At 37.4% G+C, this 14,851-nt stretch overlaps 1 protein-coding gene across 1 annotated transcript in view; it reads left to right on the top strand.

The window, feature by feature from the left end:
- Positions 1 to 4,673: 4,673 nt before the first annotated feature.
- Positions 4,674 to 14,851, top strand: part of LOC132650964 (zinc finger protein ZFP2-like) — a gene marked incomplete at its 5' end in the record, with an annotated part of 191,281 nt that continues 181,103 nt past the window's right edge. Inside the window, one exon of the mRNA XM_060376281.1 lies at positions 4,674 to 5,009. Within this exon, the coding sequence (XP_060232264.1) occupies positions 4,674 to 5,009 (336 nt within the window). The remainder of the gene's footprint in view (positions 5,010 to 14,851) is intronic.

Here is a 14,851-nt window from a genome sequence, read left to right as displayed (position 1 = left end):
TGGGTTTTCTCCCAACAAGAAGACCTAGTCTGTGGTGTTTGACATGGTGTGTAGAATGGGTAGGCACTTGCCAGATGGCTACCAAGCTGGTGACTGGGAAAGAACCTGAAAACATTTCCAAGAATGTTCCCATGTGTGGTGGTGGTAGTGTGTGTGTGTGGGGAGTTGGCTGAGTACTCTAAGCTGGGACCTGCTCTTTCCCTCCTGTGGGGTTTTCTCCAGACAGGGAAACCCATCCTCTAGTGTCCTGGGGCACAGAGTTCTGTCTGTGATGGAGAGTAGGGCATGCAGGTCTCGCAACTGGAGGCCCACTCAAGGCTGGCAGCTGTGCACCCACCAGCCTGCAGGAGCTTTTCCAGGGATAGACTGGGTGACCTGAGGTCAGTCCAACTTTCTTCTTCCCTGTTCTTTTTTTTTTGAGACTGGGGCTCCCAGTCTCTGGTGCCCAGGAGCACACAGTTTTGCCTGGGAAGGTGATCAGGACACACAGGTGCATCCTGCGCCTGAGATATTTTCCGGGTTCTCACTGAATGACCTGAGAGTGGAACTGAATGATCCCCACACCACTGAGTTTCCTCTCACCTGGGAAACACAATTGCTGTTCTTTTAGGACCCAGAGTTCAGTCTTTTAGTTGCTGTACCAACATTGCTGTCTTGTTCCTGTCCTGGTCCTCCTGGCAATGCCATCTTGGATTCCCTTTTCCTCATCCCTTTCAATTAATTTTGGTTGAAAATCTGTTTTATTAGATATTAGAATAGTTACTCCTGCTTGCTTCTTGGGTCCCTTTGCTTGAAAAACTTATTCCTGCTGCAACATCCAAGGAATTTTCCCAGAGATTTGCTGGGCACTCTGAGGATGGACCCAATTGTTTCCCTCATCATTGGTTTTCTTCTTACCTTGGAAACACAGTCAGTGGTGTTTGGGGGACCACAGATCCAACTACTGGTCACTGTGCAGTCTCTGCTACCCAGGTTATCAGACACAGTGTACAATCACCCCAGCCATCTGGGATCTATTTTTAGGTTTTACTGAATATAAGTATTTTGATTGTATGCATGAATATGCACCTCTTGTATGCCTAATCCTCACAGTAGTCTGAAGATGTCTTCAGAATTCATGAACTTATAGCAATTGAAATTAGCGGGTCCCAGGTAAACACTAACAATTGAGCCCAATTATATGCAAGAGCAGTAAGAGCTCCTCACTGCTGACCCATTTCTCCTATCTTATGTTGCTCATTTATGATCATCATTTACACCGCTAATATTTTTGTCTTCTATTTTTACCTGTTTAAACATGCATTCCCTTTTAGTAAGATATCATTGAAGTTACAGTTTAAGCTGGGGCACTGCGGATTTCTGGAAAATAAATATACAACAGGAGTGAATGTATAATTCCTTGTAGAAGCTTCAGTAAAGACCTCTGAGTTCTTTCAATATTTTGTGTTTGTTTGATTGACTTTTAGGGGAGGCTCTGTCTTACTATATAGGTCTGGCTGTCCTAGAACTCTTTGAATAGATAATTCTGACATCCAGTTCAATAAGATACAGCTGCGTCTGCCTCCTGAGTGATGGAATTGAAAGCATGACAGAATACACCCAGCTTGTCCACCATTTTTTGTAGTTAGTAACTGTTAATAAATTTCTCTGATCTGTACTTAGTATTGATCATCTGTTAATTTCTCTCTCTGTGTGTCTCTGTCTCTATGTCTTTGTCTCTCTATTTCAAACCCTTCTCTCTGTTTGTCTTTGTCCACATTAATTGCCATGTCTATTCCAAAGCTATATCCTCTTCAAAAAGTTCAGATATGATATAGTTAAAACTTGTTATTCCGTTTTCTTCTAAAATGACTTAGTGATAACATTAATACGTCTTTTTTAATAGAAAAGTTTTAATCTTTATTTTTAATCTATAGACTACATTATTTAGTAGGGAGGATATACAAAACAATGATCAAAGAATAATCATGTGTTCTATTCCTTTTCTTTTGTCTGGTCACTCAGAAATATGGTGCTATTGGCTATGATTGTTGTTGCTTGCCACTCACATTATTTTTATCCATGTATTCACTGTAGTCCACTTTCCCTTCCACAAATATATGAGCTCCCCTCTTCACATACTGATATGCCACATCCCTGAGCCCTGGTCAAAACATAATATTCAGTACCATGTTGTCTTTTGACTGATGTTACCCATCTGTTCAGTGTCCCCTGATCAACACATCTCATTTGTTGCTATATAAAATATCATGACTGTGTTTTGTCCTTCCACCTTTCTCATGACAGGGTCCTTACCTACTCACCCAAGTAACTGAAAATGATTCATAGATTGCTCAAGTACCCAACTAATGGCTACTTTATATTCATGTCTTACAAACTGATGAAACACAGGTTTTTGAAGCACGCCTTTGTTTTTTGTTTGTTTGTTTGTTTTTGTTTTTTTTCAATCTAACCTTTAGGCTTTTTCATCTCCCCTACTTCACATCATGCACAGCACCCAACTGTATAACATTCACACTTCTGTGTCAGAAAATAAATGGAAGAAGCAGTAGAATTATATGATTATATTGACAATGACGTATAAATTATATTGTTGCCACTGTTTCTGTTGTATAAATGTATGGCATATTTTAGAATTCAGTGACCTTCAATGATGTGCATGTGAAATTCAGCCAAGAAGAGTGGGCCTTGCTGGAATCTTCCCAGAAGCAACTCTACAAAGATGTGATGCTAGAGACCTGTGAAAACCTCACTGCTATAGGTAAGACTGCAATTTTTCTTTCACTTTTAAAATAAAGAGACAACTCTTACTTTGTAATTGATCCTCTTCTGTAATTCCAATTGAGAATGAGGAGGAATGTGGTAAATAAATCAGGCATGATTCTAAGGGTCACAGAAGATAATGATTTAAGTTTTGTCTTAATAATAACATGTTATTTCCAATAATATATATTTTCTCGTACTATATTTTTAGGCTACAATTGGGATGACCATAATATTGAAGAACATTTTCAAAGTTCTACCAGTAATAAAAGGTAACTTTATGTGCACACTGATACAGATATGAATCTTAAATTTTAATGTGTCCTCGAAGTTTGGTGTTTTTTGTTTGTTTGTTTATTGGCTGCTTTTTATTTTCTGTTTTTGAAATAGATTTTTTCTGGGTACCTGTGACTTTCTTAGACTTGCTTGTTAGACCAGCCTGACCTCAAAATAACAAGCAAGATATGCCTGCTTCTGCCTCCACAAGTGCTGGGATTGAAGGCATGTACCAGCACACATGGCTGTGTCCTGGAAGTTTTAAAGAAAAGCAACAGTGTAAAAACAGCACTGCTTTACATGTACTGATGATCATTAAAATCTCATAATTCCATGTACTTCAATGTCAGGTATCTGATTTGTGTTTACAAGGCACTCCCCTAAGATAGAAGAAAATAAAATAATATTGTAACAAAAATACCATTTGAATCATATGGACATTACAGCTACTGACTTGAACTGCCAATCTGTTTAGTCTCATTCTATCTACTCAGATATTGTAAGAGGTGTACACACTGAATTGGTGATCAGTATGTGTCCAAAACCTTCTAATAAGCAAAAATTACATAGTAGAACCAGTGTTACTAATTTTCGTGCAGTAACATTGTAAAGTTTAGTGAAAGGAGCAGCTTATGAGAATCAAGAATATTGTTGTGGAGAAACCTTAATCCCTATATGACATGTCTATGATGAACAAAAACAAACTATGTTAATTCAATGTGGGAATCTTTATTATTTTTGTAAATTAAACTGGTATATCATATGTCAAAATGTTTCTAAGACACATGAGCATAGGGTTATTGAAAGAAGCAGTGTCCCTGTCTTTCTGCAAGAACAATTGATTTGGTAGTAGTCCCCACTGTGAGTAAATTTTCTGAATGTGATAAATGGTTACTGTTAATTGGTTTGCAACTTCACTGAGAATTCATCAGCAAACTCATATTGCTGAAAATACCCATGAATACTAAGAATTTGGAAATTCTGCTTGTCTAGGCTCACTTTGTAAATGAAGTATCATTCATACAGTACAAAAATTTGTGAATGGGATTGCTGTGGTAAAACTCTGAGTTCTTATAATACTCTTCATATATAGGAGAAAACCTCTTATAGAAATAGAAAAATGATGCTACAAAAGTGATCCACATAACAAATGCTCTTACCATCACAGGGATCTTAAAAAATACCCATAATGAAGGGGAATACTGTGAATGTGAATAAAGTGATAAAACTTTAAAATTTGATTCTTCTTTACAATTGGACCAAATTATGAAATTAATTCATATAGATAAATATATTTATTAGTGTAATGAAATGACTGTGGTAAATCTTTCACATGTGCCAATTTTCTTTGCAGGCATGAAAGCAGTCATACTGGAGAGAAACCCTTTAAATGCACTCTATGTGGTAAAGCCTTCCCCTGTATCACTGTTCTCCTATGGCATAAAAGAACACACACTGGAGAGAAGCCTTACAAATGTAATCAATGTGGTAAAGCCTTTGCAAAAAGCAGTCAGCTCATACGGCATAAAAGAACACATACTGGAGAAAAATCTTATGAATGTAACCAGTGTGGTAAAGCCTTTGCACAAAACAGTACTCTCTTAAGCCATAAAAGAACACATACTGGAGAGAAACCTTATGAATGTAATGAGTGTGGTAAAGCCTTTGCAGAAAACAGTACTCTCTTAAGCCATAAAAGAACACACACTGGAGAGAAACCTTATGAATGTAATGAGTGTGGTAAAGCCTTTGCACAAAACAGTCATCTCATAAGCCATAAAAGAACACACACTGGAGAGAAACCTTATGAATGTAATGAGTGTGGCAAAGCCTTTGCACAAAACAGTACTCTGTTAAGCCATAAAAGAACACACACTGGAGAGAAACCTTATGAATGTAACGAGTGTGGTAAAGCCTTTGCACAAAACAGTAATCTCATAAGACATAAAAGAACACATACTGGAAAGAAACCTTATGAATATACCCAATGGGATAAAGCCTTTGCACAGCAGAGTAGTCTCCGAAAACAGGAGAAGACACACAGTGGAGAGAAGCCTTGTGAGGGTAATTAGCGTGATAAATCCTTTGCATGTAACAATCATCTCCTAAGACAACAATACATTCTGGAGGGAAACCATAGGAATATAACTATGTGGCAAAGCCTTTGCACATAACATCTAATACATAAAATAACACATACTGGAAAGATGTCTGACTGTAACCAATGTGAAAAATCTTTTGGACTTCAGAATAATCTCCACACTCATGAAAGAAATCCTAATGGAGAGAAAGCCTGTGAGTGTTTTTAACATGGTGAAACCATTCCACATTTGTATAATGTTCATCATCATGAAAGGATTCATAATAGAGGAAAAACTTATGAATGTGTTAAAATGGTGAGGACTTGCACAAATCCAGAGTCATCATCAACATAAAAGTATTCTTATTGGAGAGGAATTCTTTTAGTATAAGCAAGGTGGAAAGGCCGTTGTGTACTTTGGTCCACTGAGATGCAACAGAACTGTAAAACTAGCTCAATGGAAATGACCTCCCTTTTCTGAAGGGGAAAGGGGATAGGGGCAATAGGAATGGAGGGTAGTCATGGGCAGAGAAGGGAAGGGGATTACTATTGGAATTTAAAGTAAATAAACTTATTTTTAAAAAGAATACAATGAATGGTGAATATCAATTACATGCAACAGTATTATATAATAAGGTGTTTACGGTAGACTTATTGATAATCCTGATTCTCAACATTTACTATTTTCAGTTGCCTCACTTTACACAAGAAACTTTTAGTCCAGTGGATGAATATGTAGGGAATGGTGAACTAACACCAGCCAGGAAGTTCTCTGAGAGTAACACAACAGTGGTAGTCTGGAGAAGTTTCTTTGTGTACACATACCTATTGTTCCAGGGGTACTATTGAAAAACATCACAACCCACACTGAATTTTGAGATATGAGGGAGGAGGCTTTCTTTTCCATGTATGAACCTACTTCTGGAGTAGATGTGTAACCATGTCAAGGGTGAGTTTTCTCTGCCTGACTTCATCTACAGAGTGTCTTTAGACATAGACACCACCAATCAAATTTGATAGATGGCCTTTGACACAGATCACTGGTAACTCTCCCCTCCCTTCAAATATAGGATAATTTGGATCTGTGTCCTTGTTCTTATTCATATAATAGGAATGTGCTGTTTAATGCAAATCAAGCATCCTTGAATATCTTAGCATTAAACAATTATCTACACCTATGCTTGGAGCATCCCAGGCACTCCCCAAGGGATATAAGCCTCTGTTTTCTGTTTTCTGGAATTAAAGTTGAACCTACTTTCTAAGGTGGTTCCCAGAGTGGCTGACCACAGTTATGCTTGCGGGCTTTCCAAGCTTTATGCTAATCATCTTCTGCCCCTTATGCCTTCCTGGGCTCGTGGGAAACAGCCCTCCAGGCAGCAATAGAATCACATTCTCTGAAATGCCTGTGATAAAATGTTTCAGACATCATAACCTTTCAAATTTCACATGTTTCTGGATGTGAAATGGTCAATCAGTGTCTTGGGGTGGGACTCTTTAAAATGAGTTATATTTAGTGTTTAGTTCATGGTAAGGTTGCAGGCAAGCTTCATGGTATGAAATCTTCTGAGGTGAGTACAGTGGCCGATGGAAAAGAAATAAGAGCAAAAATTTTATTTCTCTGTTTTTAGTAGCTGAGCACTGTTCCAATAAGATATGGGTGGATGGCAGAGGAGAGGAACTCCCCTTTTGAGTAGGCTAGGGAAAGGGGATGGGGGAAGATGAAGGGAGGGTAGGACCAGTAGGAGTTGAGGGAGTGACCTTCAACCATCATACATAATGAATAAATTGTGAAAAATAAAAACAATTAATAAAATGAAAAATAGTAAGAAAAACAAAAGAGCAAAATAGCAAAATTTTGAGTCTAGTTTGGGTAACTTCCCTCCCTCAAAGAGAAGAAAGAAGATATATAGAAAGAAAAGAAAAACATAATCTTTGTCTTTGTCACCTTTCTTCCCTGTGGGCTCACTTGATAATCATTATCCAATGGAGACCATGCTTCTCTCACTGAATTTTATGTTACCATAGCAGTAGGATTCAAACCTGGAACTAATGGCAGAGGTTCCTAGTTAACATATCAAATCAAACCTACCTGACATTTTCTCCCAGCAATCCTTCAGTTCTTCCATGTTGTCTGGTCCTCCAGGATAGTATAGCCCATGCAATACCCTGAATTCTCCTTCCCAGGGCCTGAGCAAACCACACTTCTCCTTCACCCATATATAGGCAAACTATTTTGGCTACCCGGTCCTGTCAAGAGCCATTCAGGAGCAACAGCAAAAGAGCTGTAGAACTCATGGAATGTGGCTCCCCTGTTAGCATAGTCATGAGGAGTTTGTCTTGGAGAAGCATAATTCCTAGAACTGCTTGTCCTGCGGACTTTGTGCTCTTATGTAGCATATCTCTGTTTGTTGCCCTTATGATGCCCATATCCCTCATAACATGAGTTGTATGAAATCTCTAAGGAGGCTTCTAGCCCATCACTGGGCGATATCTCTGCCATTTAAAATTAACAATGTTTGATCTCTTTCCACCTGTTTATTGGAGCAGATTAATGAATTAACCACTGCCCTTGAAAGGAGCCATAGATGTAGATTGTTAGCAATGGCCATTACACTTAGAAAGAATTTGGAAAAATAGATTGTTTAACAAGGTCAGGGAGGATTTTTTTTATTACTGTTGCTCTATAGTATTACTTGAGATCTGGGATGAAGATACCTCCAGAAAATATTTTATTGTACAGACATGTTTTTATCAATTCTGGGTTTTTTTGTTTGTTTTTAAATATGAAACTGGGAATTGTTCTTTCAATGTCAGTAAAGAGTTGTGTTGGTATTTTTATTGGAATTGCATCGAGTCTGTAGATTTAGTAGAGTGTCCATTTTTACTGTGTTAATCCTACCAATCCTGGAGCATGGGAGATCTTTCCATCTTCTGATATCGTCCTTGAATTTTTTTTCCATATAAGTCTTTCATTTGCTTGATTAGAGTCACACCAAGGTACATTATGTTATTTGGGGCAATTGTGAAGGGGTGTTGTTTCCCTAATTTCCTTATGAGCCTGTTTTTCTTTTGTATACAAGAAGGCTTCAGTTTTTTGTTTGTTTGTTTGTTTGTATGTTTTACTTAATTTTTATCCAGCCACTTTGTTGAAGATGTTTATCAGCCGTAGGAGTTCCCTGGTTGACTTTTTAGGGTTATTTATATGTACTATCACATCATCTGCAACACAAGCTGGACTGGATGTGGAGAAAAGAAAACACTCCTCCATTGTAGGTGGGAATGTCAACTTGTACAACCACTTTGGAAATCAATTGGTGCTTTCTCAGAAATTTAAGAATAGTGCCACTTCAATATTCAGTTATACCACCCCTGGGCATATATTCAGTAGGTTATCAACCATACAACAAGGACATGTGCTCATCTATGCTCATAACAGTTTTTTTTTAAATAATAGTTAGAGTCTGGAAACAACCTAGATTTCCCACAACTGACGAATGGATACAGAAATTGTGGTACATTTACACCATGCAATACCACTCAGCAATTAAAAACAAGGAAATTGGCAGGCAAATGGATGCAACTACAAAATATCATCCTGAGTGAGGTATCCAGAAGCAGAGAGATACTCATGGTAAATATTCACTTATAAGTGGATATTAGTTGTATAAGATAAAATTAAAAATACTAAAATCTATAGTCCTAATTGAGCTAAACAACAGGGAGGACCCTATGGAAGCTGCTTAATTCTCATTCAGAAGGGTAAATAGGATAAACATCGATAATGGGAGAAGATAGGGAACAGAGAGGGCCTCTGAAAGAATATACATAGCAGTGTATTGAAGCAGATAGTTAGACTAATAGCCAAACTTTGGGCAGAGAGCATGGACTCAAATGGAAGATTAAGGAGATAGAAAGACCTGGATGGGAGAAGCACTCTATAAGGAGGCCGATTAAGTCAAAAAATGTGGGCCCAGGGGGTCGTCTTCCAACAAAGGACCATACATGAACACCTAGAAACACTGCTCAGATGTAGCTCGTAAGTATCTAACTCAGTCTCCATGTGAGTTCCCTATTAAAGGTAACAGGGGCTGTCTCTGACATGAACAGAGTGGCTGGCTATTTGATCACCTACTCCTGGGAGGTGCAGCCTTGCCAGGCCACACAGGAAGAAGTTGCAGCCATTTCTGGTGAGACCTGACAAGGTAGGCTAGGATAAGATAGGGGAGGAGGACTTTGCCTATCAGTGGACTAGGAGACGGGCATAGGGAGAGAAGTGGGAAGTAGGTTGTAACTGGGAGAAGATGAGCAAGGGGCCTACAGCCAGAATACAAAATGAATAAACTGTAATAGTTAATAAAAAAGAAAAAAAATGAGGTTTTTTTTCCTGACATGGCTGGTCTCAGGCAACTGTCTCTTAACAACAACTAGAAAGAATACTATTTCATCTCTATACATTTTCCTTTTTCCTGTAACAGTATTTATAATAAATATCCTTGACTAAATTCAGTGATTTGTTGTATATTTCTAGTATTATAATATAGAAAAATATTTTACAAATCAAATTTTGACATGTTAAGTGTGTAAAAATAGTTTATGAAAAAGTGGCTTGAATTTTCAAAAGAGTAAAGAATGATTGCGCAAAACTCTGGAGGGTGAAAATGGAAGGAAAAATGATGGAAGAATAAATAATATATAAATAAATTAATATCTCTTACACATTAATTACAAAATTTTGGTTATTGAGATTTAAAAATATAAACACAGAATATTTCTCAAGTAAACAATATATCCTACTATTAATAGCTGTTCTGCACACACCCTTAAGTATTTCTTTATATTATTCCTTTTTTGTCACTGAAATGTGTTCTTTGACATGTCATGCCACAACACCCTGATGTTCGGGCTCTAAAACTGACCATCCATTTCTTATTGCAGGGTACTGACTGCTTATAACCCAATTAGGAGTGAAGTCAGACAGAGTTTGATTCCTGTGTCTAGCTCAGGTTACAAGTTTTGCTTATACGTTTTGAGTTAATTCACAATTTCAAAGTAAGTTGACTGCCTTTCTTGAAATGTTACATGTTACTCTCACATACACACACACACACACACAAACACACACACACACACACACACACTTGCCTGATGAACAAGACATGTAATAGCAGTTATTGACAACACAAGACTTGAAATTGTGTTTCAAAAAGAAGGCTGTATGGGAGATTTTGTAGGGAGGACAGGGATGTGAGTAATAATGTGATTATATTAAAATCTCAAAACAAAAGTATTTGTTTTCCATGAATTAAAAAATTGAATAATATGATATTTTGCACTCATGTGTTTCAGGACAATCAAGTCAGATCTAACTGAGCAGACAATAAGTTGTGCTTCAGTAAACATGAGTGTAGATGTGTGCTGGACCAGCCCAAGTCATCTGTTGTTTTTATATGGATAATGGTGGAATTCCTCATTCAGTGTGTACAGTATATACTCTCTTTTAAATTGACTTAAGGATTTTAAGTATTTCTGTGAATTGTACAACATAAGGTTCCCCCAAAGTTCTTTCTTGGTCCACTTTCTTCTACTGTCTCCTTCCATCCTTTTACCAAGAGATGGTGTCCAACCTGGATGGTAAAGAGTGTTCACCATCGCAGCAGAAGAATGATATTGTTGTCTAGTCCATTCTGTTAGTTCCTGTCATTCTATTGGAGAATTGAACTTTCAAATTGAGAGTTTTCAATGAACAATGTTTACCATTTCCCATTATTTTGTAGTTATGGTTTGGGGTTTTGGCCTCTTTTAATTTGAAGCTTGGGATTATTCATTCTTTGTGTTTTCTTGGGTGTGGTTAATATTTTTACATAGGAGTGTTCCTTCTATTGGCTTATATAGTAAAGAAGTTTTACATAGATATTGCTCATATTTGGTTTAATTATGCAATATATCTTTATTCATCCTTTATTATTGAAAGTTTACCAGATATAGTAATAAGGGTCTTTTAAAGATTATAAACAATCTGTATCAGCCATTCTAGGTTTACAATCTCTCATGGGAGATCAGGAGTTATTCTAATGAGCCTGAACTTATATGCTACTTAGTCTTTTCAGCTTGCAACTTTTAATATACCTTCTTTGTCTAATATACTTTTCTTTAGATTTAGTATTTTGATTTTTATGTGCTCAGCACAATTTCTTCTCGGGTACACTTTAATTGTTGTTCTGTATAACTTTTGTACTTTTATAGGCTGACCCTTCTTCATTTGGTTAAGGATATATTCTATTACTTTACTGAAAATATTTTCTGGTTTTGATGTGAGTTTTGTCTTCTTCCTCTATTTCCATTATTCATAAATTACTTTTTGGCACTTTGTAGATAGTCTGGATCTTTTGTGCCTGGCTATTTAACATTTCTTTTGACAAAACTATCCAGTTGTTGCTGTTTTTCTTCTTCTTCATCTTCATCTCCTCATTGTTCTCTTCCTGCTTCCCTTTTTTCCTCTTCCTCCTTCTTCTTTTTCTTTTTTTCCTCTTATCCTCCTTCCTTTTTCTTTATGAAATAGACATTTTACTCATATATTCATTCTGATTAAAGTTTTCCCTTCCTCTAATCCTGAAAACTCTTTCCCACCTCCTCTTCTATCTGGTCTAAATTCACCCTCATAAAACAAGGAGGGCTATAATTTATAATAAAAATATAAAATAGGAAAAAGACAAAAACAATCACATCTTAGTAGGAAAAACAAACAAAAGAAAAAGAGGCCAATGGGGGACAAGATGTAGACTTGTTTACACATGCAGGGACCTCATAAATACTAAACTTGAAACAATGGTACACACACAAATGACATGTAGCTTTAAAAATAGAAAAAAATAATGTTATCATATCTTATAGGTCTATATTAGTGAGTATATCCCATGTTTGTCTTTCTCCTTCTGGGATATTTCACTCAGAATGATCTTTTCTAGATCCCACCATTTGCCTGCAAATTTCATGATTTCCTCCTTTTTGATTGCTGAGTAGTATTCAATTGTATAAAAATACCACAATTTCTGTACCCATTCCACCGTTGATGGACATCTGGGTTGTTTCCAGGTTCTGGCTATTACAAATAGAGCTGCTATAAACATGGTTGAGCAAGTGTCCTTTTTGTGTACTTGAACAAACTTTGGGTATATACCTAGCAGTGGTATAGCTGGGTCTGGAGGAAGCACTATTCCTATTTGTCTTAGGAAGCGCCAGATAGTTTTCCAGAGTGGTTGTACCAGTTTACATTCCCACCAGCAGTGGAGGAGGGTTCCCCTTTCTCCACAACCTCTCCAGCATGTTCTGTCACTTGAGTTTTTCATCTTGGCCATTCTGATGGGTGTAAGGTGATATCTCAGGGTCGTTTTGATTTGCATTTCCCTGATGGCTAATGAGGATGAGCATTTCTTTAAGTGTTTTTCTGCCATTCGATATTCCTCTGTCGAGAATTCTCTGTTTAGCTCTGTTCCCCATTTTTTAATTGGATTACTTGGATTGCTGCATTTCAGCTTCTTTAGTTCTTTGTATATACTGGATATTAGTCCTCTGTCAGATAAAGGGTTAGTGAAGATTCTTTCCCAATCTGTAGGCAGTCGTTTTGTTTTGATGACGGTATCCTTTTGAGCGGACATGGGGTAAGATGATCAATCCTCATTTAGAAATACAGATGGGATGTGCATTGAACATATGACAGGAGTCTACTGAGCGCATCTGAAAGACTCTAACTAGCAGTGTTTTCAAAGCAAAGACTCATGACCAAACCTTTGGCAGAGTACAGGGAATCATAAGAAAGAAGGGGAGTTAGTCTGATGGGGAAAGGATAGGAGCTCCACAAGGACCAAATATATCTGGGCACAGGGTCTTTTCTGAGACTGACATTCAACCAAGGACCATGTATGGATATAACCTAGAACCTCCACTCAGATGTAGCCTGTGGTAGCTCAGTAACCAATTGGTTTCCCAAAGTGAGGGGAACAGGGACTATTTCTAACAGGAACTCAATGACTGGCTCTTTGGTCTCCCCACCCGCGAAGGGAGGAGCAGTCCTGTTAGGCCACAGAGGAGGGCTTTGCAGCCAGTCCTGAAGATACCTGATAAAACAGGATCAGGTGAATGGGGAGGAGGTCCCCCCTATCAGTGGACTTGGAAAGGGACACGGTGGAGATGAGGGAGGGAGGGAGGGGCTGGGAGGGAATGAAGGATCGGGACACGGCTGGGATACAGAGTTAATAAAATGTAACTGATAAAAAATAAAATAAAATAAAATAAAATAAAATAAAAAAGAAAAAAAATAGAAAAAAATCAAGAAAGTTAAAATGAGAACTTTGATAAAATTTTTAAAATACCTGCCAGAATTATAGGACATGAAAATCCAAATGTGCCAGTGAGTGAAGTTTTGGCCATCTACCTTTAGAAATGCATTCTTAAGCATACAATTAAGAGTAGTGCCTTGGATAAAATCAGTATCCCTTAGAGAAAACTATATTTTCATTTGCAAGTGCTTATCAATCACATACAGGGCTATGGACACAGATTGATGTGCACTTCTCATTTCAGCTTTATGACCACATCTGGTGTAGAACATTAAAAACTTGTGCATGCTGCCTCAGTCTCTCACAGTTTATATATGCCTCAGTCCTCTTAATTGATAGTGCTTTGTTCTTTGGTATCCTCTATCCTTTTCTTTCTAGCTCATATACTCTTCTGGCTGAATTACTGAAGAGCCTGGAGGCTTGGATGGAGATCGCCCATTTATACTTGAGTATCCTAAGGTCTCTCACTGTCTATTTTCTCTATGGGTCTCTGAATTTGTTTCCATCAGCTGCAGGATTAAGATTCTTTGATTATGGCTGAAAAAGATATTGGTCTATGAATATAGTAGAATGGTGGCAAGGGTCATTTTATTACTTTTAGTAGAACGTAATATTTCCTTTTTTCCCATGAACCCTGGGATATGTAATTTATTTTTCTTGATCAATAATCCAGTGTCAGGTGTGGATTGCATCATATGAAGTGGGACTTAAATCAAACTATAGTTTGGTTATTCACTCCTACAACTCTTGCACTAATATGTCTTACAGGTAGGACATTGTCATAGTTCAAAAGTTTGGTAGGTGGGTTAGTGTTTCTCCTCTTGTAGTTGCAGAATACTTCCCATATCAAAATTGCTAGAATGTAAGTGTGATGGTTCTATGTAGGCACAAGCTCTATTTATCTATGTTCCATGTAAATATAAGTGTTGTCTCCAGCAACAGAGCATTGCAGACAATTTGTGGAGAGCAGCCTATAGTTTTGGCAAAAGCCTGTATTGTTTTGCCATTATAATCACACTACTTTGGCCAGTACCTCAGTTAAATATAAACCATTACCAGTACTGGATGCTTAATTTAGTGACAAGAGATTTCCAGTTGGGACTTTCTTGTGTGGTGATTTCATTTATATTGGTTCTTAATATGAACATGATTTAAAATGTTTCTATTGCATTAGGTTTCCACTGTACCAAACAAATGACCCTTAATTTTACCTGTGTTTTCTCATGTTACCTTTTCATTGCCCTCTTCCTTTTCCAATCCCCTTCAATTCTATCTTTTTAGCCCAACTTCCATTTGTACCAAGTATTTTATTTCCTTTTCCTATGGAGAAATCTCTACCTCCCCTAACCTCCAGTTCTTAATCTGTATGTATCCCCTGTGGTATTATGTTCAGTTG

The sequence above is a fragment of the Meriones unguiculatus genome (genome assembly GCF_030254825.1).
Source record: "Meriones unguiculatus strain TT.TT164.6M chromosome 13 unlocalized genomic scaffold, Bangor_MerUng_6.1 Chr13_unordered_Scaffold_37, whole genome shotgun sequence".
NCBI lineage: Eukaryota > Metazoa > Chordata > Mammalia > Rodentia > Muridae > Meriones > Meriones unguiculatus.
This window is presented reverse-complemented; position numbering and strand designations above follow the sequence as displayed.